Below are 23,281 nucleotides of genomic sequence, written 5' to 3' on the forward strand. Positions count from 1 at the left end.
TAAAAAGGAAAAAATAATTAAGTGATATAAGAATTTTTTGAAGGGAAAAAAGCCTTAGGCAGGAAAATATTTTAAAGGAATTATTTTTATTAAAAGAAAATAAGAAAAAGAATTAACACAAATAAAATATTTAAAAAAATCATGTTATAAAAAAATTAAAATCCTTAAGAACATAAGACACCCAAGAAAAAACCAAAAAGAAAATAAGCAAAAATACTAAAAAGCAAAAAAAAAAAAAAAAAAAGGAGGTCAACACGTGGCCTCTTCCAGAGTAAGGAAGGATTCATCCTTGGCTTAAGAGTTTTTTTAGGGAAATAAAGAGAGCCTTAAATAGAAGCATATTTAAAAAGAATTATTTTTACTACAATAATTAAGAAAAGGAATTAATACAACTAAATAAAGGAGAAAAAAAGAGTTTCAAGAACAACATGTTGTAAAAAAACAAAATCAAAATGCTTAGGAGCATAAAGCACTTGAGAAAAAAAAGACAAAAATACTAAAAAGCAAAGAAATAAAAAAAAATAGTCAAGCAAAAAAAAAAGACGAGACAAACACGTGGCCTTAAAAAAAATAGTAGACGTTTGGTTCATGGGTTCAGAACTATTCTCAATTTACGTGTATTTTTTATGAGAAAAACTACTGTAACAAGTCACGAATTATGATTCGAATCATAACACGAATTATTGCTGAAGAACTCCTTAAGTGCATAAAGCACGTGAGAAAAAAACTAAAAAAGAAAATGAGTAGGAATATTAAAAAGCAAAAAAAAAAATGCAAGGAAAAAAGATGAGGTCATCACGTGGCCTAATAAAATTAAAACCCTTAAAAGCATATAGCACTTGAGAAAATACTAAAAAGAAAATAAACAGAAAAACTAAAAAGCAAAAAAATAAAAAAATAAAAAAATAAAAAATAAAAAAGAAGAGCCCAACACGTGACATTTTTTAAAGAAAGGAATGATGCATTTTTAATCAAGAGTTTTTTGAGGTAAAAAAAGCCTCAAATAGCAACATATTTAAAAATAATTATTTTTACTAAAAAAGTAAGAAAAATAATTAACACAAATAAGTAAAGGAGAAAAAAAGAAATTCAAGAAAAACATGTTGTAAACCAAATTAAAAGGCTTAGAAGCATAAAGTACTTGAAAAAAAAACAAAAAGAAAATAGGTAAAACTACTACCAAAAGCAAGGAAACTAAAAAGTAAAAGAGTAGAAGTATAAAAAAAAAAAAAAAGAAAAAAAGAAGGCCGACATGTGGCCTCTTCAAAACAAGGAAGTTGGCTTTTAATAAAATGTTTAGTTCATAAATTTAGAATTATGATTTATAATTATTTTGAGTTTATATGTGTTTTTTTATAAAAAAAAATACTGTAATAAGATACGAACTATGATCCGAATTATAATACGAATCCTTACTTTAAACGCATAATAAATAGTAGATATTATATATATATATATATAATATTAGTATTTGGCATCATCTGGATAGACCGGACCCCACCTATGAGACTTGTGGAGTGCCCGAACCAAAGAAAAGAAAAAGAGGTGTTTGTTGTTGTCGGTTATTTTTGTTTATAAATAAATAAATAAATAATTAAGAGTCGTCTTTTTTTTTGAAATTTAAAAAAGATGACTTTTAATTTAAAAAAAAAAAAACCCAACAACAATAATTACCTCTTTTTTTATTTTTTTATCGTGAAAAACAATATATCTTGGATCTAGTCATTTGAATTTGACAAAAAATATAGCCCGTTTAGTTCGCTGATTCGAGTTTTTAATTCGAGTTGAGATGTGATTTTATGTGAGAGCTTTTTATTGTAGCAAAAAAGTTAGATGTGATTGTTTGTGAGAGCTTTTTTACTGTAGCAAAACTCGAATTCTAAACTCGAATCAGCGAAATGAATGAGGCCTATATTTTGGCTCTTGTGTTTTATCAAGTGAGTATTGATACTTCAGTATTTAGATAGTAGTAAATTGATATTCGATACTCCGAAATAAGGAAGCTCTAAATACCCGGCACTAGTTTTAAGACTTAAAATGCACCTTATGTCATTTTCAATTAAAATGAACTCCAAATCAATATCATAATACAGAAAATTGTGGAAATAACAAAAAACGAATGACATACTTGACATTTATAATCAAAATGGTCTTAATGTATTGGAAGGATTTTATTTTTTTTTAGAAGTGTTCGGAAGATATTTTATCTAAGTACGATGTATTTATTTAATATTACCTAAGCATAAGATATCATGACGTAAAAATTTATCTTTTTCTTTTAAATATAATTTAGAGTTTATACGTAACGCCACATATAAATACGGCATAACATGATCCGAGCATAGTGAACTAGCATATTAGTAGAAAATGATATGAAACTTAACAGTAAGTTGCATTAGATGTAGAATAGATGAATAGAATATGAAACTTAGCAGGTAGCACAGTTGCTTTTGACATTAAAATTTTAATCAAGTTTCTTAATTTCTATTATTTCATTGTAATATAGTTTGTTTTCATTTCAGTACTATCTCTAGCATACATATGTATATTTTTTTAGATTTTTCCATTGGATTTTCCACAATTAATTGGCTTTATATCATTATATGTTTTGGACAATAGCTACGATAGATACCATAAACATGTTTTAATATATTTAAACATGTGTTACTTGTTAATTTTGTTAGAAATATAATGTTTTTTTTATCATGTGCAGTGTAATAAAATATTGTTGCAATCATACGGACCGATTTATCTTTTCAACATAAAAGTTAGGTAAGTACCATCTCTCCGTTTAAAAAAAAAAAAAAAAAGCATATATAATCTCATCTGTCCCATTTTTTTAAAAAGAATTTGATTCAACATCCAAAATTTCGTGTATGGTAGTTGGTACATTAAAAAAAAAAAGGAAAAAGAAAAAAAGACAATAACTTTACTGGTTGATTATAGCTAAAGAAATCCTATGCTGTAATCATTTGAAAGAAGCTTATCCGCATGAATTTATTATGGAAAGGTTGTTGGTAGATTAGGCTGTAATGTATCACTCTACTTTTCCCACCAACCCTTTCGCTTATCTTAACGAGATATCGAGAAATCTTGGAAAAAGACAATCTACAGTAGCAAAGTCAAGTTGTCATTGCGTGAAGCTTGTTATTTTATTCTATCAGTAAAAATTATATTTTTATCGTCATATTAATTGTTAACGGTTAAATATTTAGTAAAAATAGTTTTACGTGACACAATATAAATTTTTATATGGATATGCACAAATTAATCTTAAAACTAATCAAATGGTTAAAATTTATTATTTTTATTAGTAGAGTAAAATAGCCTACTCTAATGTAAAGATTCCCTTAATGCATTAAACAAGGTATAAAGCGGCAGATTTTTTTTAAAGCTAAAACATTTCGGGAATTTTTTATGGTGGAACTTCAATAAGTGTTCTATTATTGGATTATTTTTTCAACAGATAGATCTACAATAAGAGCAGTTTTTATACCGCGTGTTGTAAATTTTAATACGAATCTGTACAGATTTTACTGTTAAAAACGTAATCCAACGGTTAAAAAAGTAATGCTCCATCGGTGGAACACTTATTGGGGTTCCATCGTAATCCCTAATTTTCGGTGTCATAAAATGTCGTTGCTATTTTTTTTTAGAGATTCTCTGATACGCCTAGTGTACTAGTATGCTAAATTTTTTTAACCGTTAGATTTGCATACTTTTTATTTTTTACTTAATTTATGCATATTCGATAAGTAAAAAATTTAACTTATCAGTATGTTAGCATACCGGATAATTTTTTTTTTTTGTTATAATGTTTCATGAAATTGTTGAGATCTATAATTTATGGTAGAATAAAGTCATACATTAACGTGCATCTATATCATGCCTTTCGACGAATATCATGAAACAGAGTTTAATAATCCCTTTTTTGTTCTTTTGATAACCGCAAATATCATGTCACAGATTTGTCAAAGTGACAGCAGCAGTATTATTCCGACTCATGGTTATGACTCAAAAAATAACAATAATGTAATAAAGTGAAGGATATCCAAAATGAATAATCCAAATGATTGTTTTATCTCTCTTTTGATGACTTTTCGATTCTAAATTGCGTAGCACGTGACTGACCCGCGATTCAATATTAGACACGTCTTGTTAATTGTTGTTGGGCAGAGGTTGATAATATTTTTCTTGAACTTTTCTTCTTGCAGTTTTTGTATTTATTTTTTTTCCCTTTTTTGTTTGAAAGCATATTCCAACAATCATCGTTCGATAGTTTTTTGGTTAATTAAAAAACATCAATATTTATCTGTTAAATCATTTTCCACGTGCCTGCAACCACCACTGTCATTTCTTTTCTTCTTCAGCGAAAAAGGAGAAAAAAAAAAACACTCACCAGAGTCATCGCTGTCTTCTAAGCAACTGTATTCAAAAATTCCTTTACGTGGCAGCAAATTAGCTCATAAATCTTGTGTAAAGTACAATCTTTACTTTTTCTAAAAAATAAAAATCTTTAATTTTTCTCCATTAAAAAGCGATCTTTATTTTCCAAGAAAAAAATCATTGGACCAAAAAAAAATATGTTTTTTCTTCAATAAAAAACACATGGAAATAAAAATTATTGAATTAATTTCAAAAATTATCCATGAGTTATGATCTTTTTAACACTTTATGTTTTAAATTTTAAAAGGTAACATCTGTCCATCTTAAACTTTATTCCGTTAACAAATTTTTCTCTTATGTTACAATGAGTGACAGAATTCGTCACGTGTTAGGCACGTGACCCATATGAGGAGGGTATTATCATACATTAACATGCAACAACCTTTCAAGCATTAAAGAAAAAAAACCTAGTAACTTAACACGACCTATTTAATGGGTTGCAGCGTAATCTCTGACGTTAAATTAGAACCTGATGGAAGGAGAGGAGTAATCCTAGGAGGTGGAGGTGCATTCTTAGAAGGTATTAATGCTGATAGAGGAGGTGATTCTTTAGGAAAAATAGATGTTGGTGAAGGTGGAGGAGAACTTGTGGGCGGAACAGATTTTGGTGGTGGGGGTGAACTTTCGTGGCGAAGATGTCGGGGGCGATGGTGAACTCTCAGGTGCCGTTGGTGATGGTGGTAGAGGTGAATTTTCGGGTGGTTTTGGTGATGATGGAGGTGGGGAATTCACAGGTGGGTTGGATGACGGTGGTGGAGGTGAACTCACTGGCGGAGTTGAACTAGGTGGTGGTGGTGAACTCACTGGTGGAGTATAACTAGGTGGTGGTGGTGGTGGTGATGGTGGAGGTGAAGTTTTTGTGTAGAGTTATGATTGTACGAAGATGAGAAACAAAATGAGGAAAAAAAGAAGAAGAATGAGGAACGAATATGGTGAATTTTTTCAATAAAATAGAGAATTATCTGATTAGGAGAGTATAAGCGTAATTACACTTTCAATTCTCACTAAATAAGTGGCACGTGACAATTTCGTCACTCATTGTAACAGATGAGCAAAATTTATTAATGGAATAAAGTTCAGGAGAACATATATTACATTTTAAAGTTCAGAAGATAAAATGTTAAAAGAGTCATAATTTATGAGAAATTTTTAAAATTAATCCAAAATTGTTCTATCCAAAACCACATGGAAATATTTCAAAAAAAAAAAAAAAAAAACACATGGAAATAGTAGCTATCATCCTCGGAAGCTTATCATCCCGCTTCACTCGTTTCCCGTACGAGCACGACTCAAGAACCTTTTCTTCAATTTTTACCCACTAACATACGTGGCTAATTTTCATTAGCAACTAGCAAGTTTATTGTTATTAATAAGTGGCGATGATAGTAATTTCTTATAGTAAATTTGCAGCTTAAACTAAAAAAAAAAAAAAAAAATCGTAGATTGTCATTGTTTTGATATTCGTACACATTTACATAATTTAAAATCTAAATTTGTGTTATTTAAGTTTATTTTTTAATTAATTAATAAAATGTGTTTTATCTTGTTTTTTTTTTTTCTAATCAAAATGTGTTTTATCTTTTTACTTGAGTGACATGATTGTTAATTAGTATTATTATGAGTGGTATTTTTATATTTTTCCACTAAAAACTAAAAATACATAGATAATATTTTTCCCTGTTATTAAGTGTCAATATTATACCATAAATGTTTCTTTTTTACATTAAGGCTCATTATACTATAAATGTTTTTTTTTTCCCATATTAAGGGTCATTTTACTATAAAGGTCTCTATTGGCGGTCCAAATTTTACTGTTAAATTTAATCAAAGTCACTTCATAATAATAAAAAAATTATACAAAACAAACAATTTCTAATAAGTAATACAAATTTAACGCTTAAAATAAAATATACTAGTAGTTTATTATTTTAAATCATACCAAGAAATCTCTTAACACTAAATACATATATTAAAAGGGAGTTTTTCTTAGGCTCTGAAAAAGTGAATTATCAAAAAGTTTTTATTTTCAATCGTCAGAATAATATAAAAGTTTTTCATTCTTCATATTATTATAATCTGATTTAATTTTAACTAGACTTAATATTAATAACTGGTCCTATCGATAGAGAGAATCTATAATAAAAATTTTCATTTTCTTTATGTGTTAGAAAAAATTATTAAATTTACTCTTAAAAGTATATAAATTTTAACTTTTATCACTTACTATTAATTAATACATCTTTATTTAATAAATTTATTTGATTAAAATGATTTTAATTAAAAATAAAAAGTAAAAAATTAGACTTACAAAAATATTTGTCTCCTTTCTCGTGTATTAAAATTATAAAATAAATGATTGTCAAATTAGCTCTAGCTGTGAAATTTGACTGCGCCCGCCACCAAAAAGGACGGCCTAATTTACCAAAAAACCCGAAGGAAATTTAGAATGCCGAAAATGTCCTTCCCAACTACCCCCACGTCTCCACCAGAAACACCAGCCTTCCTACCCTCTGTCGTGTGACCTTGTCGAGTAGGCCTCTCTCTCTCTCTCTCTCACTGTTGATTTGTTTTTTGGCCCTTATAAAACCCTCCCCATTTGCTCTCTCTGTCTCTTCAGGTACATTTATCTGAGATCCCTCTCTCTCTGTCTCTCTCGGTATCTCATTTCCGTACCTCAACAGATCCCCATAAGAAAACAGTCACAAAAACAAATACAATGGCGCTCTCCAGCACTAGCTGCGTCATTCCCACCACCAAATCCTTCATCCAACCCCAGCCCGCCTCTCACACTCACTTCCTACCTTCCTCCAAATCCCACCAACCCACCTTCCCCAACAAGAAAACGACATCGTTTTCCCCAATCGTCGCCGTTCACGCCGCCGAGCCCGCCAAGAACCCCGTCGTCTCCGACAACAAGTCCCCGCCCGCAACGTCGTCGTCTTCTTCGAAATCAGCGTCGAAGGTCAACAGCAGCAATAATGCGGTCCTCGGGAAATGGAGCCTCGAGAGCTGGAAATCCAAGAAGGCGCTCCAGCTGCCCGAGTACCCGGATGCGGCGGAGCTCGAGTCGGTGCTCCGGACCATCGAGTCTTTCCCTCCGATCGTCTTCGCCGGTGAAGCCAGGAGCTTGGAGGAGCGCCTTGCCGAGGCCGCCATGGGAAACGCCTTCCTCCTCCAGGGCGGCGACTGCGCCGAGAGCTTCAAGGAGTTCAATGCCAACAACATCCGTGACACCTTCCGGATCCTCCTCCAGATGGGCGCCGTTCTCATGTTCGGAGGTCAACTGCCCGTTATCAAGGTCAGGAATTTCGAAATTCTCTTCAATTTCACATTACCTGGTTTATTGAGATCGAATGAATTGAATTTTGAGGATTGGATTTCCGTTTTAGGTTGGGAGAATGGCGGGTCAATTTGCGAAGCCGAGATCGGACTCGTTCGAGGAGAAGAACGGAGTGAAGCTACCGAGTTACAGAGGGGACAACGTCAACGGAGATGCGTTCGACGCTAAATCGAGGATTCCAGACCCTCAGAGGATGATCAGGGCTTACTGTCAATCGGCGGCGACTCTCAACCTTCTTAGGGCCTTCGCCACCGGTGGCTACGCCGCTATGCAGAGGGTCACTCAGTGGAATCTCGACTTCACCGAACACAGCGAGCAAGGAGACAGGTAACGGGTTCTTTTAGATTTGATTGGTGATAATCCAAACTGAAGGACTTTTTTAAGACGAATTAATCTTGGTATTAGATGGTGGAATTTTATGCCATAAATATCTTATATCGTTTTCACTGGCCTGTTTTTCGTTGCGTATTGCCTAGTTTGAACTCTGAAGCTTTTGAAAAGTAACTATTTTAACGTCTATATGTAATTTGCTGGGCAGTGATTTTTATTTTTATTTTTTTGGGATGACATAATACTAGGTTGTTATCTATTATTCTTCGAGAATATGTATGCTGACGAATTCTTTGTTTCCTCATGTTGTGGTTTGTCAGTTTTGGGTCTGATAGAAAGTAGCGTCTCATGAATCACTTTATACTACCTTTTGGCTTTCTGCTTAAATGAATATCGACTTTACTACATCGGCCAATTTATTTACTTTAAGTAATGGTTGGTGGTGCTCTATCACGGGCAAATAAGTCCCGAAACATAAAAGTATGTTTGGCTCTTGAAATAATTGTAACGTGTTTTATCCAGGTACCGTGAACTAGCTAACCGAGTTGATGAGGCCCTGGGTTTCATGGCTGCAGCGGGGCTCACGGTTGACCACCCGATCATGACAACGACTGAGTTTTGGACATCCCATGAATGCTTGCTCTTGCCGTATGAGCAGTCGCTCACTAGGTTGGATTCAACTTCTGGCCTTTACTATGATTGCTCTGCCCATATGCTTTGGGCTGGTGAACGGACGAGGCAACTTGATGGAGCCCATGTTGAGTTTCTGAGAGGAGTTGCTAATCCCCTTGGAATTAAGGTATTGAAATGTTGTCTACTGTATTATTTATAGCCAAATAGTCTTTAACATGTTTTGCACAAATAATTAATTCTTCTTATATTTTAGATTTAGATCCAAGGGTGTATAATATGAGTCATATGTATTAGACTCTGTAGCTAGCAATATCCGAGTTGAGAATTCATATCGGATCTTTATCAATACAGTTTGATTGTAGTGGAGAAGACTAACGCGGGAGGAATCTTTGTGATGCAGGTGAGCGATAAGATGGATCCAAATGAGCTAGTTAAGCTCATAGAGATTTTGAACCCTCAGAACAAAGCAGGGAGAATAACAGTGATTGTAAGAATGGGAGCTGAGAACATGAGAGTGAAGCTTCCCCATCTTATTAGGGCAGTCCGCAGATCAGGCCAAATTGTCACATGGGTCAGTGATCCTATGCATGGGAACACCATAAAAGCTCCCTGTGGTCTCAAAACGCGGCCCTTCGATGCCATCAGGGTATAGTACTTACTTTCCTTCATTTAATCATTACTGCTAGTGTGGTTTTCGGGTCAAGTTTTATTAGGTGTCAAATCAGTTTCACTTTAAGTGATGTCTGGCTGCTTTTGATGACATAAATCACTAACCAAAGTAAGCGTTTGATTAGTGTATTCGAGCAATGATTTGAATTATAGTTTGTGATTCGCTATAATATTTTTACTTATAAAAAACACACGTAAATCAAGAATGATTCTGAATCTATGAACTAAACATTTACGTGCTTTCTCTTAAGTGAAGTAACATTATGCAGTAAACCACTTTTTGTTGCTGTCTCTAACAATCTTTTTCGGAGAAGTAAGATATAATTTAGTACTGTGGATGTCAATTCTCAATAAATGTAACAAAGTTGAGTAAATAATAAGGAACTTTTTTCGATACGTTAACATATCAATAGGTCAGGTTTTTTATTCATCAAATTTGTATAAAATCACATAAAAATTAAAAGGTATACAGATCTAACGGTTAGAAGAATCTGACCTACGGATACACCAGGCGTACCAAGAATCTCTCTAATAATAATGCTATCAAATTCAGCAACCCCTTGAATTAAAATAAGTGACACTTATAGTCGTGCATTTTCACGGTTTACACACTAGCGCCTTCGTGATAGTTTTGGTAGTACCCCCACTAGAAAAAAGAAAAAAACGAGGAAAAAGAATTGAGTATAATTTCCAGCTAACCTGCAGTGCCTATTATTGATAACTAAAACTAGTATCATAATCTTGCACTATTATCTATGTTGTGCAGGCGGAGGTGAGAGCATTCTTTGATGTGCATGAGCAAGAAGGAAGCCACCCTGGAGGAGTTCACCTGGAAATGACTGGCCAAAATGTGACCGAGTGCATTGGAGGATCACGCACTGTGACGTTTGATGACTTGAGTTCACGCTACCACACCCACTGCGACCCGAGGCTCAACGCCTCTCAATCTCTTGAGCTCGCTTTCATCATCGCGGAGCGCCTTAGGAAAAGAAGAATCAAGTCACAGCAATCTACTACTGCTTCTTTGGGGCTGTAAAATGGCTTTCCAAGGCTTTTCTCCAATTCTTTTTCACCCTTTTTGCTCCCATCAACTTATTAGCTGCTGTCTTATGAACATATTACTGTTTACTGGATTCTAGTGTTAACTTATGCTGCGACTTGCGTGTTGTATGTGTACTGGATATGATGGTTTGAGACTTTCAAAAGGAAAGGAATAAAATGGAATTGCTATTATGGCGTTGAAGAATTAAAAAGTGATTTCTTTTCTGTGTTGGTATATGATTCATTTGAAAGAATTGATTTATCTAGCGGAAGATTACACATCATTGCGAACTAGAGGCCTCTTGAAATTAAACTGCAATTGCGGAAAATGTTGGATGTCCTGCAGAAAGATTACACATATTTTCTTCTTATTGCTTTTGTACAATTTATTTCATTTCCAAGCCCAAAAATCAAAAGTTGAAAAGTAAAAATTTCTTCGAACAATAAGGGTCCTGTTACCACGCAAGATTGGTCCGGTGAATGACTGAAATCCCCAACATAAATTTTCCTTTCCTAGAAAATATATATATATATATATATATATAATATAATTAGGCTAGGTCCTATAATATAACATGTAAAACTGGGATATGACATCAAATTTATTTTATCATCAGTTTTGTCTTTTCACCTCAAATCCGACGCCACAGTCTTTATCTAAAATAAAATGCTATGTTACACATTTCATTCTTGTATGTTACGCTATAAAACCCTATACTAAGGAGGATAAGAACCTTTGTTATAATAAGGTTTATTACCCTCAAATTCATTTAATATAAAAATTTATATGGGTCGACCTGAATTTTGACCCCAAAAATGATTAAAGTACCCTTAAAAATAACAAACAAAACTCTTAAAAACTTTCTAAAAGAAGAATATGAGAGAGAAGAGAATAAAACTATTTTTTTGAGACTTTTTATTTTTAAAGGTTTTTTTTTTAGTTTTTTCTTCCTTGTATTTAGGGGTACTTTGGTATTTTTAGTGTTGATTGGTAAAATGTATGAATTTATATATTAAATGAAATATGAAGGTATGAGATAAAAACTAAAGCTATACTTTATAAACTTAATGCAGGTCTTTAAAAAATAAATAACCCTATAATAATTTCCCTAATATCAAATCCACCAAAGTTTTTTTTGTTTTAAAAAATAAATCCTTTTTAATGCCGATTACTTTTTCTAAAATTATTTTTTTGGAAAGAAAAAAACAATAAAAACAAAAAGGAGCGAAGTCCGGCAAAGCGGTAGCGTGGACATTCCGCGAACACGGAGTAACCGCGTCGTGGAGGCGCCAACCGCGTGGCTTTAGCCTCGCATAAGCGTAAGCACGCAAACCAGGCCAAACGCTTAAAGCCCGCCCTCTCCCTAGTCGACTACTTCTCTCCGCAAATCAAATCCACGACCTCCATTTCTTAAAAACGAATCCTTCTACGACATTTCTATTCAATCACCGATCACTTCCGAGTTCCGATCTGCTAAAACTCTCGGAAATGGAGAACTCCGATTCCCCGTCGGTGGGACCCAGAGATCGCCGTCCCGACGCTCTCGGAGACCTCCGAGTACTTCCCGACGAAGTCATCTGCGCAATTCTGGAGTTTCTCACTCCTCGCGACGTCGCTCGCGTCGCTTGTGTCAGCAGGTTCTCTGCCCTATCCTACCCGCCACTTTTGCTTCTTCGGATTCGGTTTTCGAGTTTCGTCGAAATTCGGTCTGAAATTTCTCTTTTTTTTTTATGGAGAACGGATTGGAAAATCTTCGGTTGTTTTGTTGCCCTGGCAATACGGCATGATATAGCCATTGTTGAGAGTACTGCTGTGATGATAAGTTCTGTCATTGTATTTGATTTGCAGTGTAATGTACATTTTGTGCAATGAAGAACCTCTCTGGATGAGTCTGTGCCTTCACAGAGTAAACGGTCCTTTTCAGTACAAAGGCTCGTGGAAGAAAACAGGATTGCTTTTGTATGTCTCCTTAAATTTATGCTATAATTCTTCAATTCTTCTTCTTTTTTCTCTTTGTGAATGAACATTTATTTCTTCCTCTTTTCTTTTTTGGCGTGATTTGGGTGCAGAGAGCACACTAATGGAGAATCCGAAGAACTTTTGGGAAAACAATTGCGTTTTGATGGTAATCAATCTCTCGTTTATTGAACGATTAGTTTTCTTTCCTTCTAGTAAGATTAGTTTCGTTCTCTGGGATTTTTCTTCTACTGAAGTAAACAGAAAGCTATTAGTAGAGCTATTAGACAAATTATTCTTTTTTTTTTCTTTTCTTCCTATTTCCTGTAGGATTCAACTCGTGGTTCCTCTATAAAAGATTATACAGGTGCTATACCACACTAGACAGTTTCAATTTTGACAAGGGTAACGTGGAGAGAAATGAAAACCTTTCTTCAGAAGATTTCGACGGGAAGAAGCCGGTATGGTGATAACCATTTACTTTTTGAGTTTATGATAGGACTGAATTTAAATAGTGGAAATAATTTGAATTACTTGAAATTTTGTGTTTAAGGGAATTGTAAACATAATTTAACGTAATCTCAAGTTCCAAAGAACTGGAAACGTGATATTGATGTTTTCTTACTTTTCAATATGTTAAAAGAAAACATTCACATCGATAGATATTGAACTACGTAACAGGTTTTGCTTACTGGTCTAGCTGATGCTTGGCCTGCAAGGCATACATGGACAACGGACCAGTTATTGATGAACTATAGGGATACATCATTTAAGATTTCTCAGAGAAGTTCTCGTAAAATTTCAATGAAATTCAAAGACTATGTGTCATACATGAAACTTCAGCATGATGAGGATCCATTGTATATTTTCGATGACAAGGTATTTTGATGGTCATACGCTCTTACATAGTTCTCTCACTCACTCTTACATAGTTCTCTCACTCACTCTAAATGTTCAAACAACTTCCTTTTCTGGCAGTTTGGGGAAGTTGCACCAGGATTGTTGAAAGATTACAACGTGCCTTATCTATTTCGAGAAGACTATTTTGATGTCTTAGACAAAGATCAGCGACCTCCATTTAGATGGCTCATTATTGGACCAGAGAGGTCTGGTGCCTCGTGGCATGTTGATCCAGCTCTTACCAGTGCCTGGAATACCCTTTTATGCGGTCGGAAAAGGTACAGATCAAGCTTATCAACTTAAAAGCAGCCAGTAGAATCTATGTGTGTGTCGGTCCTATCCCATTCGGCATGATGTGTGTGTGTGTGTGTGTTATTTATTTATTTTTATTTTTATTTTTTTAAGCTTATGCCTTGTTTATAGCAAATTGTTAGTTTGATACTTTATGGCCAAGGCTCCTTCAAAGGCTAATTACTAAAATACCTCAGAGATCTTTCACAATCAGTTACTACAATTTTCTTGCTCATTTATTCTGTACAGATGGGCTTTGTATCCTCCTGGGAGAGTACCTTTAGGTGTAACGGTTCATGTAAATGAAGAAGATGGTGATGTTAACATTGAGGCTCCATCCTCACTGCAGGTATACCATCCAGACGCTCTAGTTCATTCTCCTTTGTTTTATTTCCTTGCACTACTCCTTTCAGCTTAACCTTGTTGGATCATTGCATTTGTGAACAGTGGTGGTTAGACTTTTATCCACTCCTTGCTGATGAAGATAAGCCAATTGAATGTACACAACTGCCTGGGGAGACTATATTCGTTCCAAGTGGATGGTGGCACTGTGTCTTGAATCTGGAAACAACTGTTGCTGTTACACAGAATTTTGTAAATTCTACAAACTTTGAATTTGTCTGTTTGGATATGGCACCTGGGTATCGTCATAAGGGAGTTTGTAGGGCTGGATTACTTGCGGTTGATGATGGCAGCTTTGAGGATATTGAAAACAATGTACCATATGTCAAGAACGATTTAAGTCACTCCAACCTTTCGAGGAAAGAGAAAAGACTCAGGATTCTTGAAACTGGAGAGGATCCAAAATATGGAAGAGCAGAAAATGTGGTCTCAAAGAATTATAATTTGTGGAAACATGGTTTTTCTTATGATATAAATTTCTTATCCATGTTTCTTGATAAAGAGAGAGACCATTACAACTCTCCTTGGAGCTCAGGGAATTGCATGGGACAACGAGAAATGAGAGAATGGCTGTACAGGCTTTGGGTTGGCAAGCCAGCAATGAGAGACCTAATATGGAAGGTACTCCTTATTTGTTAGTTAGTTATATATTTCAAAGTCCAATGAGTGACCAACCTACAATTTTTATGTTGCCTTGTTTCTTTATCTGTGGGGACTTAATTTGCACCTTTGAAATGATTTCATGATCCTCAAAAAGAATTAAGAAAATTAAAAGAAAAAACCGTTTGCAATTACAGGAGTGATTTTACAATAAAAAGAATTATCAACTCTTGTTAGATTACGCAAGTGATAGATATTTTCTCAAGGAGATCTGTCAATGAGAGATACCCGTCCTCATTCAATGGCTTTCATTTTTGAATTTTACAAGTCTTCTCATGGTTCACAAACTTACCTGCACAAAAAAAACAAAAAAAAAAGTAAAAGAGAATAAAAAAATGCAGCATCTTTTATTGTAATGTTTTTCCTGATACTGTTATGTGTTAATATAGTTTATTTTAATGGTATAGGGAGCATGCCTCGCACTGGATGCAGGCAGATTGTTGGAATGTCTGTTAGAAATTTGTGCCTTCCACAATTTTCCTTCCCTGACAGAATTTCAAAGGCTCCCTGTCGGCACTGGTAGCAATCCTGTAAGTAAGCTATGTATGACTTTGTGATTTTTCGAACCCACATATTAAACTTGATGCTCCTTTATTAATTTCTTAACTTTGTAAACTATTACACAGAGCAATGCCAGGGATAGTTTCTATTTTTTTTTTTAAATTTAATGACGTCTGGTATCATTTAGTATTTTGCGGATGGAAGTGATGTAATTTAGAGAGGTTTACATCTTTAATAATTTATGCCTGTAGCCTGAGATGAATATAAAGTTTTGAGACTGTTATTGTCTGGTTCATAAGTGGTCAATTGTTATTATATGCAAGGGTGAGTCGGTGACATCTGATGGTGTCTCTTTAGAAAAGTAATGGATTGACATATTAGGTTAACATGAGTCACCTGATAGTGATAACAAGACCTATTACTAATTAGAGACACAGTATGTTATTTCCTCCGAGAAATTTCCATCTGCCAAGATGAGGAGATCCCAATAGTTTTACATAGAAGAAGCTCAGACTTATGCTGCAGGCATTTTGTCCCTAAGGTGCATGCTAAGATTCTTAATTATCCTTCCTTTAGAAGTTGGAAAATTATGAGTAAGAAATTTAGTTATGGATGCTAGATGATAAAAATGTGTTTTCATGTTATTATTAAAGCAACAGTTGATTCTCTACCAGGGAAGTGAAGTTCCTAGTACTTTTTGGTCTTAATCATCTGCAACAGGTTTATCTCTTGGGCGACTGTGTAGTGAAAATTTTTGTTGAAGATGGACTGGAAGCCTCTTTATATGGTTTGGGCACTGAGGTGTGATCTTTCTTCCCTTTTTTTTTCGGGGGGGGGGGGGGTGCATATGTTTGTTTGTGGTCAGTATTTATCTTCATATGACTTTTATACTGCATTTTTACAGCTAGAATTTCACAACCTAGTAAATAAAGCCAACTCCCCTCTGCAAAATCACATTCCTCAAGTTTTGGGTAGCGGAATACTTTATCTCGAAAATGGATCATACAAAATTGTACCTTGGGATGGCAGCACAGTTCCTGATGTGATCTCAAAGTGTGATTTTCTTCTAGAGAGAGGCAAAGTAGATACTTTTCCTTTTGGAATATGGAGCAAGCAACAATATATATACAGAAAAGCTGGGATATCAACATCTGAGCCAATCAATTCGGTGGTGGGCATGAAGATATGGCCGTATATCATAACAAAAAGATGCAAAGGGAAAATATTTGCAGAATTGTAGGTTATTTTAGTTTTCGTGCTTTTTAGTCACTCACAGCTTTGGTCTTCAGACGCGTGTGAGGTTACCTAACTGGCTAACTCCAATCATCCTTGAACTTATTTATATGATTTTTGTCTTTTGCAGAAGAAATACACTTGAATCAGAAGATGTGCTAAAGTTGGCTTCCTTTCTTGGAGAGCAGCTACGTCACCTGCATCTCTTGCCACGACCACCTCATATTTCATCCACTATTGTTGAACGGGAATTAAACGTTCACCATACTAATGGTTCTACGGAGGCTGCTCCTGATAACTTGAACATGCCAGCTGAATGGGACTTCTTCATCAGAACTCTAAATAAGAAGAAAAACAATGTCTCAAGCCACCTGAAAAAATGGTACTTTCATTTATGCACACACTGGGTGGTCATACTTTCCCTGGACAGTTCACAATACCTGCTATTTATCACCAATATACGCTTGTCTATGTTTGTATGTTCTCATAGATAAACCACGAGACAAAATATTATACACTAATTGACGTCAATATGTTTTTTAAGAAAAAGGCACATTCTCTTGTGCTGACATTGAAATAGGGATGGATATACAGGTCTCCACCCTGAAAAAATGACTACAATGTTTTTTCATGTGTTATAGTTTTTTCTTAGATATTGATTAATAAAAAATATTGCTCCCAATCGTTACTGGATTGTGTTTCTTAATACAGCCAGTATGCTTTGCTGAATGGCGGAAAAAGTTCACTAACTTCTTTAGTGTCACGATTTGATCTCAACGTTGCATTTTGATAGCCTACCTATTTTTACCTCAAAAAAAAAAAGTCTTTACCTATTTTAAGAGGAAATGCATTTTAACCAAAAGTTTATCACTTTGTAAAAAGAATCGTATGCTGGTACAAATAACCTTGTGCACTTGTGCACTAGACATTTTTTTAACGGCTAACAGTTCTTGTAGTTGCTAGTTTGTAAATCTCAACCTCCTTAAAATTTTGGTTGAGATTATGCATGTGCTTGTATTAATTCTTGTAATTCTTGTATATCTATCGTTCATTTGTGTTCTAATCTACATGGTCTGACAGTGACACCGGGTTGTACAGATCAATTTGTAATTGACTGCTATTTGTCGCTAGCTTTATGCTTTGTTACGTCAGTGGTGTTTATAATCTTCTTCAGACATATTTCTAAATGTGATTTGGTACTTTAATCATTGCAGAAGTACGAATACGACATCGTTAAAGTTTTCAAGTTGCATTTTGCAGGGGAAATCCACTTCCTAGCACGCTAATTGAGAAAGTTGATGAATACATCCCAGATGATTTTGCAAAGTTGCTATACACATTTGAGGTCTCTTCCACATTTATCCTTATAATCAATTGTATCAAGATAATCGGTTTTCAAAAAACAATGTTTTGCACAAAAAACTAGCACAAAAATGCAGTCTTTTATTATTCTTGACGTTCTAAATTTGTTTGGTTCAGGATGAAAATGACGCAAGAAAAGTTTGTAAACCTTTGTCCTGGATACACTCGGATATCATGGATGATAATATTCACATGGAACCTTGTGGTGATAATTCTTGCTTCAGTGGAGCCTCTAAAGATGCTGACCTGGTGGACAATGGTTACAGAAATAGCTCTGATGATACTGAAGAGGGAAAATCGTGGCGTCCTAGCCACATTCTTGATTTCAGTGATCTCTCTATGGGTTAGTGGTTCATTTTAATAAGTTATTTTCCATTTATAACTTTACTGCCTCTATATGTGCATTGAATCTTTCGTTACTTCTCTTGTTATTGATAATGACTACTAATGAAAGATCAATGATCAAGTATACGAACACATAAAGTGCAAATATGATACAGAATTAACCGTGTTAACACATAAAGATTCAGCTAGCTGTTGCCCTTGTTAGTTACTCTTATCAGTTTCAATGCTTTCAATAATGTGCTTATACTTTGTTTCCAATCTCCCTTCTGATATGTGGGTTAGCTAGAATTTTAGTTCTCTTCATATTTCTGTAGTATAAATAGAATTCGATTAGATCAAATTTACATATTTGGGACATTGCACCACAAAAAAAAAACAAAAAAAGAAAAACAAAAAGAGAGAATTTTGATAAACCATTTCAATTCTTCTCTCTCTCTCTCTCCTTTGGCAGGTGACCCTATTTATGATCTGATACCCATATACTTGGATGTATTTAGAGGCGATCCGTTTCTCTTCAAGCGATTTTTAGAAAGTTATAAACTCCCACTTGTGAGAAGTTTATACCAGCACAAGTCAGTAGAGGGCGATGACAAGTTTGGACGACTTTCATACTATGCCATGTAAGTAATGACTTTGCTGCATACTTTTTCTTCTTTTTTTTTTTTTTTCGCCTGGAAAAAACTCACACTTCGGTTCTTGGAGTTACATGTTATATAGCCTATTAGCCTATAGGAGAACTTCTCATGAAAGTACTGCATATTTCATCTCTATCAATGAAAATCAAATAGGCGTCACTTGAACAAAATGTAGTGATTTGAACTAATAAAAAATTATGAAACTTTGTAAATCAGAGTCGTAAATAATTAAACGTGTAATTTGGACGTGATTTGCATTGCCACTTCCCAACTCCCAACGTGAAAGAAAATGCCCTCAACTCTGGAAGAAAACTTGCTAATTGCTATGCACCGTATTGCCTGCTGTGAGTGACTTTAGTAAATCAAGTTAATCACGAGAAAATTTTTAGCAAAACTTATTGCAACATGTTACGGCTCCGCATTCCATTTCAGTTGTATATCAACTTCTTTAGGTAGTGTTGGTCGGCTTGGACCTTCGACTGGTCCTGCTTTGCTCTTGTCTGTGTTCACGCAAGAGAACAGACCTGGATGATAAGTTATCTTTTTGGAGAGTAAAGCAGGAGTAAACAAGAGGTTCTGCTGTGACTAATAAAAGTTGGAAAAAAAAAAGTCCTTTGATCTGTCATTGCGCTAGTTTTGCATCCATGCTTCCACTTTATATGAATCATGAATGTTACTATTATTATCAATGATGCAGTAAGGTGTCATGTCTCACCCATTTTCAACGGTTCATTTCTCTAGGTGCTATTGCATCGTGCATGATGAGAATATACTGGGAGCTATCCTTAGCATATGGAACGAACTACAGACAGCAAAGTCATGGGAAGAGGTTGAGCAGACAGTATGGGGAGAGTTAAATAATTACAAAGGCTTTCCTTGATCTTTATTTTTTTTATAGACAATTATCAACATTTATTAGATGCTTTTCAAATAAATCTGAACACGATATCATGCCAACATTTTATCCGAAATTTTGGCAGAAAGTGATTGTTTTGTACCATATGGTCGTGTTGTAGTGTCCAAGTCATTTGTGTAATTTTATTTCTAGGTTGTAGTCAAATACCTTTTTCCCGAACACCAATAATTATTTCAAGGGCAAAGGAAAGTACCCATTTGATAAGCGACAGGGCATGTATGAATGACGATTATTTTTTCACCTGAATTTAAACTGTTTTTTTTTTTTTTTTTTTTTTTTTTGTCTCAGGGCACTTTCATCGTAAGGGTCGCCATGTAACTTGTAACATTTCACAAAACAGAGATTTTTTTTACCCCTTTCCTTGGCAACGACGGTATTTTTGTTTACAAAATATATAAAAAAATCATCATAATTTTCTTGAAAATCTAAAAGAAAAAAAATCAAATTTCTCGTACAAAAAATTACTTACATCCACGCGCTTCCCATTCAGAAAGGGGAAAAAAAAATTAGAGTGAAACAGCTTATCGTTCAAGGTTTCTTTTGAAGTAGACCATCGCCAAAGCGAAATGAGTAATTGTCCAAGTAGAAGAAAATTGTGAATGCACAATCAATGCAAATGCCATCCAGGAAGCAAATGGTTGGGCATGATGAACCATGACTACAAAACGCGGAAAATAATTCAAATAAAAGGAAAACATAATCCACCATGTGCAATCAAAATCCATAAAACGGAAATTGAAAGTAGTGCATATTTTGATACAAAAATCCAATAAACTCAACCGCATCCAAAAAAGTTTTTTCCGGGACACTCCCTACACCGATATTGCAAATAAGAATACCATCTTAAACCAAAATCTAAGCAGCAACTGATGGCTTAGAAGCAGCAGAGAGCCTGGACCTCTTCTTGGCCAAACTCTCACTGCGACGCTCTCTTTGCTCCTTCAATCTGGTCGCAAGGAGCTTCTGGTACTCAGCAGCGTCAGCCTTCGCCTTGGCAACCCTCTTCTTCTTCTCAGCAATTCTTGTGCGCTTCCTTTGCAAGGTCAATGGAGTGACCAACCTCTGAATCTTGGGAGCTTTACTCACCTTCTTCCCTGCAAAGAACACAAGTACCTCCAAAGCTTAATATAAATTCATATCACAAACGCAACCTAAAGGTCCTAAACATATAACAAAGGACACTATCAGATTATCCTGTTATCTTGCAACAAACAGAAAAACAAAAGATTCTATGGGATTTTCTATCTTAACAGTTTCTGGCATTATGCCAAAAATTATCTTCCAAAAAGGAAAAACAAAAAAAGGTCATCTGATTCAAAAGTCAGAAACACGGTACAGATTATCCTGTTATCTTGCAACAAACAGAAAAACAAAAGATTCTATGGGATTTTCTATCTTAACAGTTTCTGGCATTATGCCAAAAATTATCTTCCAAAAAGGAAAAACAAAAAAAGGTCTTCTGATTCAAAAGTCAGAAATACGGTACAAGCACCTGACTATCATAAGAAAATATGTAAGCAACTTCATCATTTCTAGCCTAACAAGGGCATCAACCAACCACTAGACTCCAACATATAAACACACACAAAAAAAAAATGATTAAAATGATCTTACAGACACTACAATTATCTCAGCATCCATTTTGAATATCCAATAACTATTTAAGTTCTCTGAATAAAAAGATAAATAGTTAAAATGATGGGAGAAGCTAACCAGATTTGGTTGTGAATGATCGGCGGTAGGTGTTAACATACTTCCTAACGTCATCCTCCTTTGAGAGATTGAACAGCTTTCGGATCTTGGATGCCCTCTTGGGACCTCTCATCCTAGGTTTCTCGATGTCTGTCAATCCGGGGAGATCGTTCTCACCCTTCTTCACAATAACCAAGTTCAAAACAGAAAGGTCCTGGCTGACAATGCAACCTCGAACAGACTTCCTCCTCCGCTCTCCATTGCGCCTTCCATAACCACGGAAGCAAGGAGTTCCTAGCCATACAAACAAAAGAAACCAATGCAATTTCAAAACGCTTCTTCATGTTTGAACGTGCTCTTTTGGCTAAGCAACAAAAGCAAATAACACTACACTATGGAATGACTTTTACAAACCTCTGTGAAGCAAAAGGCGAACACGACCAGGGGTCAACACTCCCTGCTTCATTGGGAAACCTTGCTTGTCACAGCCTCCCATGATTTTGAACACATAACCCTTGAATTCCTGTCCACCAAACCAACAATCTTTAACAAACAAATCACTAAACTCAATTACAAGTTGAGCAATGGCATAACGTAAATCTACATACCTCTCCAAGGGAGTCACCACTGACTTCCTGTGAGATTCTTTTGTCAAAGAATGCTCGCCTACAAGAAAGGTAAACAAAAAAAAACGTACAAGACCACAAATTGTAAGAACTTATAACTTATTTGTTTCATTAAACAAAAAAAAAAAACCCACACACACATAAAATGATAGTCTCCCCAATTTCCTAAATAATGCCAACACTTCTTAACATCCTCAAACAAGCAAAATGAATAAAGATAAAATAAAAATTATTCAAATTTCGGATTTTAATGCAATGAAGTCAGCAGTATTCCATGAGATGCAAGATAGTATGGTGAAAAAACCTGTTTCTACCGTATAATTATACATTTAGAGCATTGCTATTGTACTGTACAAAGTTTTCCATATAGCATATAGGTTAATTTCATACATCAAGTACATAAACACCGAGACCAAAAAACACGGTCTCGCATATTAAACTTTGCTAAAGTTCCTGTTTAGTAACATTAGTCATTAAACCGATTAGCACTAGAACCCATTAATCAATATAGCAAATAACATACATTTCAACCATAATTAAGAGGGACTAAAAAAGTGAAGCAAAACATCACAAGAATAACTTGATCAAGATTAAAGATTTGAAGAAAACTTACAGCTTTTGATCGTCATCGATCTCAAGCTTCTTCTGGCACCCGGTGGTCGGGTTAGCGATGTTGAACTGCAAAATTTGGAAACGAAAGCCAAAATCAAGCTCTGAGCTAAATGAAACGCAGATGAGAGAGAGAGAGAGAGAGAGAGACTTGCCTTCATCTTTGATCGGAGACAGAGGCGGCTCAGAGAAGGTTCCGCTTTGCTATTATCCGCTGAGGACGCTCTGCTCGCTTTAGGGTTTTGAGATTGAGATGCTGTCTCTCTTCGTTTTATACTGAGCTTCAATGGGGGCTTCAAGGCAGTAATTTGATGGGCCTGGATCATCCTTTTTTGGGCTTCTATAAGGCTTAAATCTAATTGGGCCTTATTATATGAAACGCCCAGTTCAGGGGCAAGGCCCTGGTGTGGGCCTCTTTAGGTCGGCCTAATTTGTAAAAATTAGTTAGGTTACATGATAAGTACGGAAAAATGATTTGAAATATTTAAGGCATACCATAATTGCATAATAATTATTATAATAATTAGTAAAATGGTGTAATTGTTTTTACTATATTTCAATATGACTAAGAAGATGATGCTATATTTCCCTAATTATTTCTTCCTTTAATTTTGCGTTAAATGTAAATTCTGGTTATAGAATATTTGGTCTCAATAAAATTTCATTTTATTTTATTTTAAAAACTAATTTCTT

The 23,281-nt window shown here is 34.8% G+C and overlaps 3 protein-coding genes across 3 annotated transcripts; 2 read left to right on the plus strand and 1 right to left on the minus strand.

The window, feature by feature from the left end:
• The first annotated feature begins 7,000 nt into the window (after positions 1-7,000).
• On the plus strand, positions 7,001-10,671 carry LOC21395934 (phospho-2-dehydro-3-deoxyheptonate aldolase 1, chloroplastic). The gene is made up of 5 exons (XM_010100323.2): positions 7,001-7,744; positions 7,836-8,113; positions 8,639-8,915; positions 9,150-9,395; positions 10,185-10,671. Exons 1-5 carry the CDS (start codon positions 7,163-7,165, stop codon positions 10,452-10,454), a joined length of 1,653 nt encoding a protein of 550 aa, XP_010098625.1. The 5' UTR covers positions 7,001-7,162; the 3' UTR covers positions 10,455-10,671.
• Positions 10,672-11,697: 1,026 nt separating this feature from the next.
• LOC21395935 (F-box protein At1g78280) lies at positions 11,698-19,907 on the plus strand. Its single transcript, XM_024167113.1, has 16 exons — positions 11,698-12,097; positions 12,309-12,419; positions 12,530-12,585; positions 12,747-12,877; positions 13,098-13,295; positions 13,395-13,594; positions 13,857-13,956; positions 14,055-14,630; positions 15,077-15,199; positions 15,891-15,971; positions 16,075-16,406; positions 16,534-16,785; positions 17,664-17,748; positions 17,883-18,108; positions 18,562-18,730; positions 19,487-19,907. Exons 1-16 carry the CDS (start codon positions 11,949-11,951, stop codon positions 19,623-19,625), a joined length of 2,928 nt encoding a protein of 975 aa, XP_024022881.1. The 5' UTR covers positions 11,698-11,948; the 3' UTR covers positions 19,626-19,907.
• A 339-nt stretch (positions 19,908-20,246) lies between these two features.
• LOC112092027 (40S ribosomal protein S6) lies at positions 20,247-22,835 on the minus strand. Its single transcript, XM_024167114.1, has 7 exons — positions 22,744-22,835; positions 22,593-22,657; positions 21,962-22,019; positions 21,768-21,876; positions 21,375-21,647; positions 20,501-20,755; positions 20,247-20,319 (listed from the first exon to the last, which is right to left on the minus strand). Exons 1-6 carry the CDS (start codon positions 22,747-22,749, stop codon positions 20,517-20,519), a joined length of 750 nt encoding a protein of 249 aa, XP_024022882.1. The 5' UTR covers positions 22,750-22,835; the 3' UTR covers positions 20,247-20,319; positions 20,501-20,516.
• Between the last annotated feature and the right edge of the window lie 446 nt (positions 22,836-23,281).

This window comes from Morus notabilis, unplaced genomic scaffold, assembly GCF_000414095.1.
Source record: "Morus notabilis unplaced genomic scaffold, ASM41409v2 Scaffold1012, whole genome shotgun sequence".
Lineage (NCBI taxonomy): Eukaryota > Viridiplantae > Streptophyta > Magnoliopsida > Rosales > Moraceae > Morus > Morus notabilis.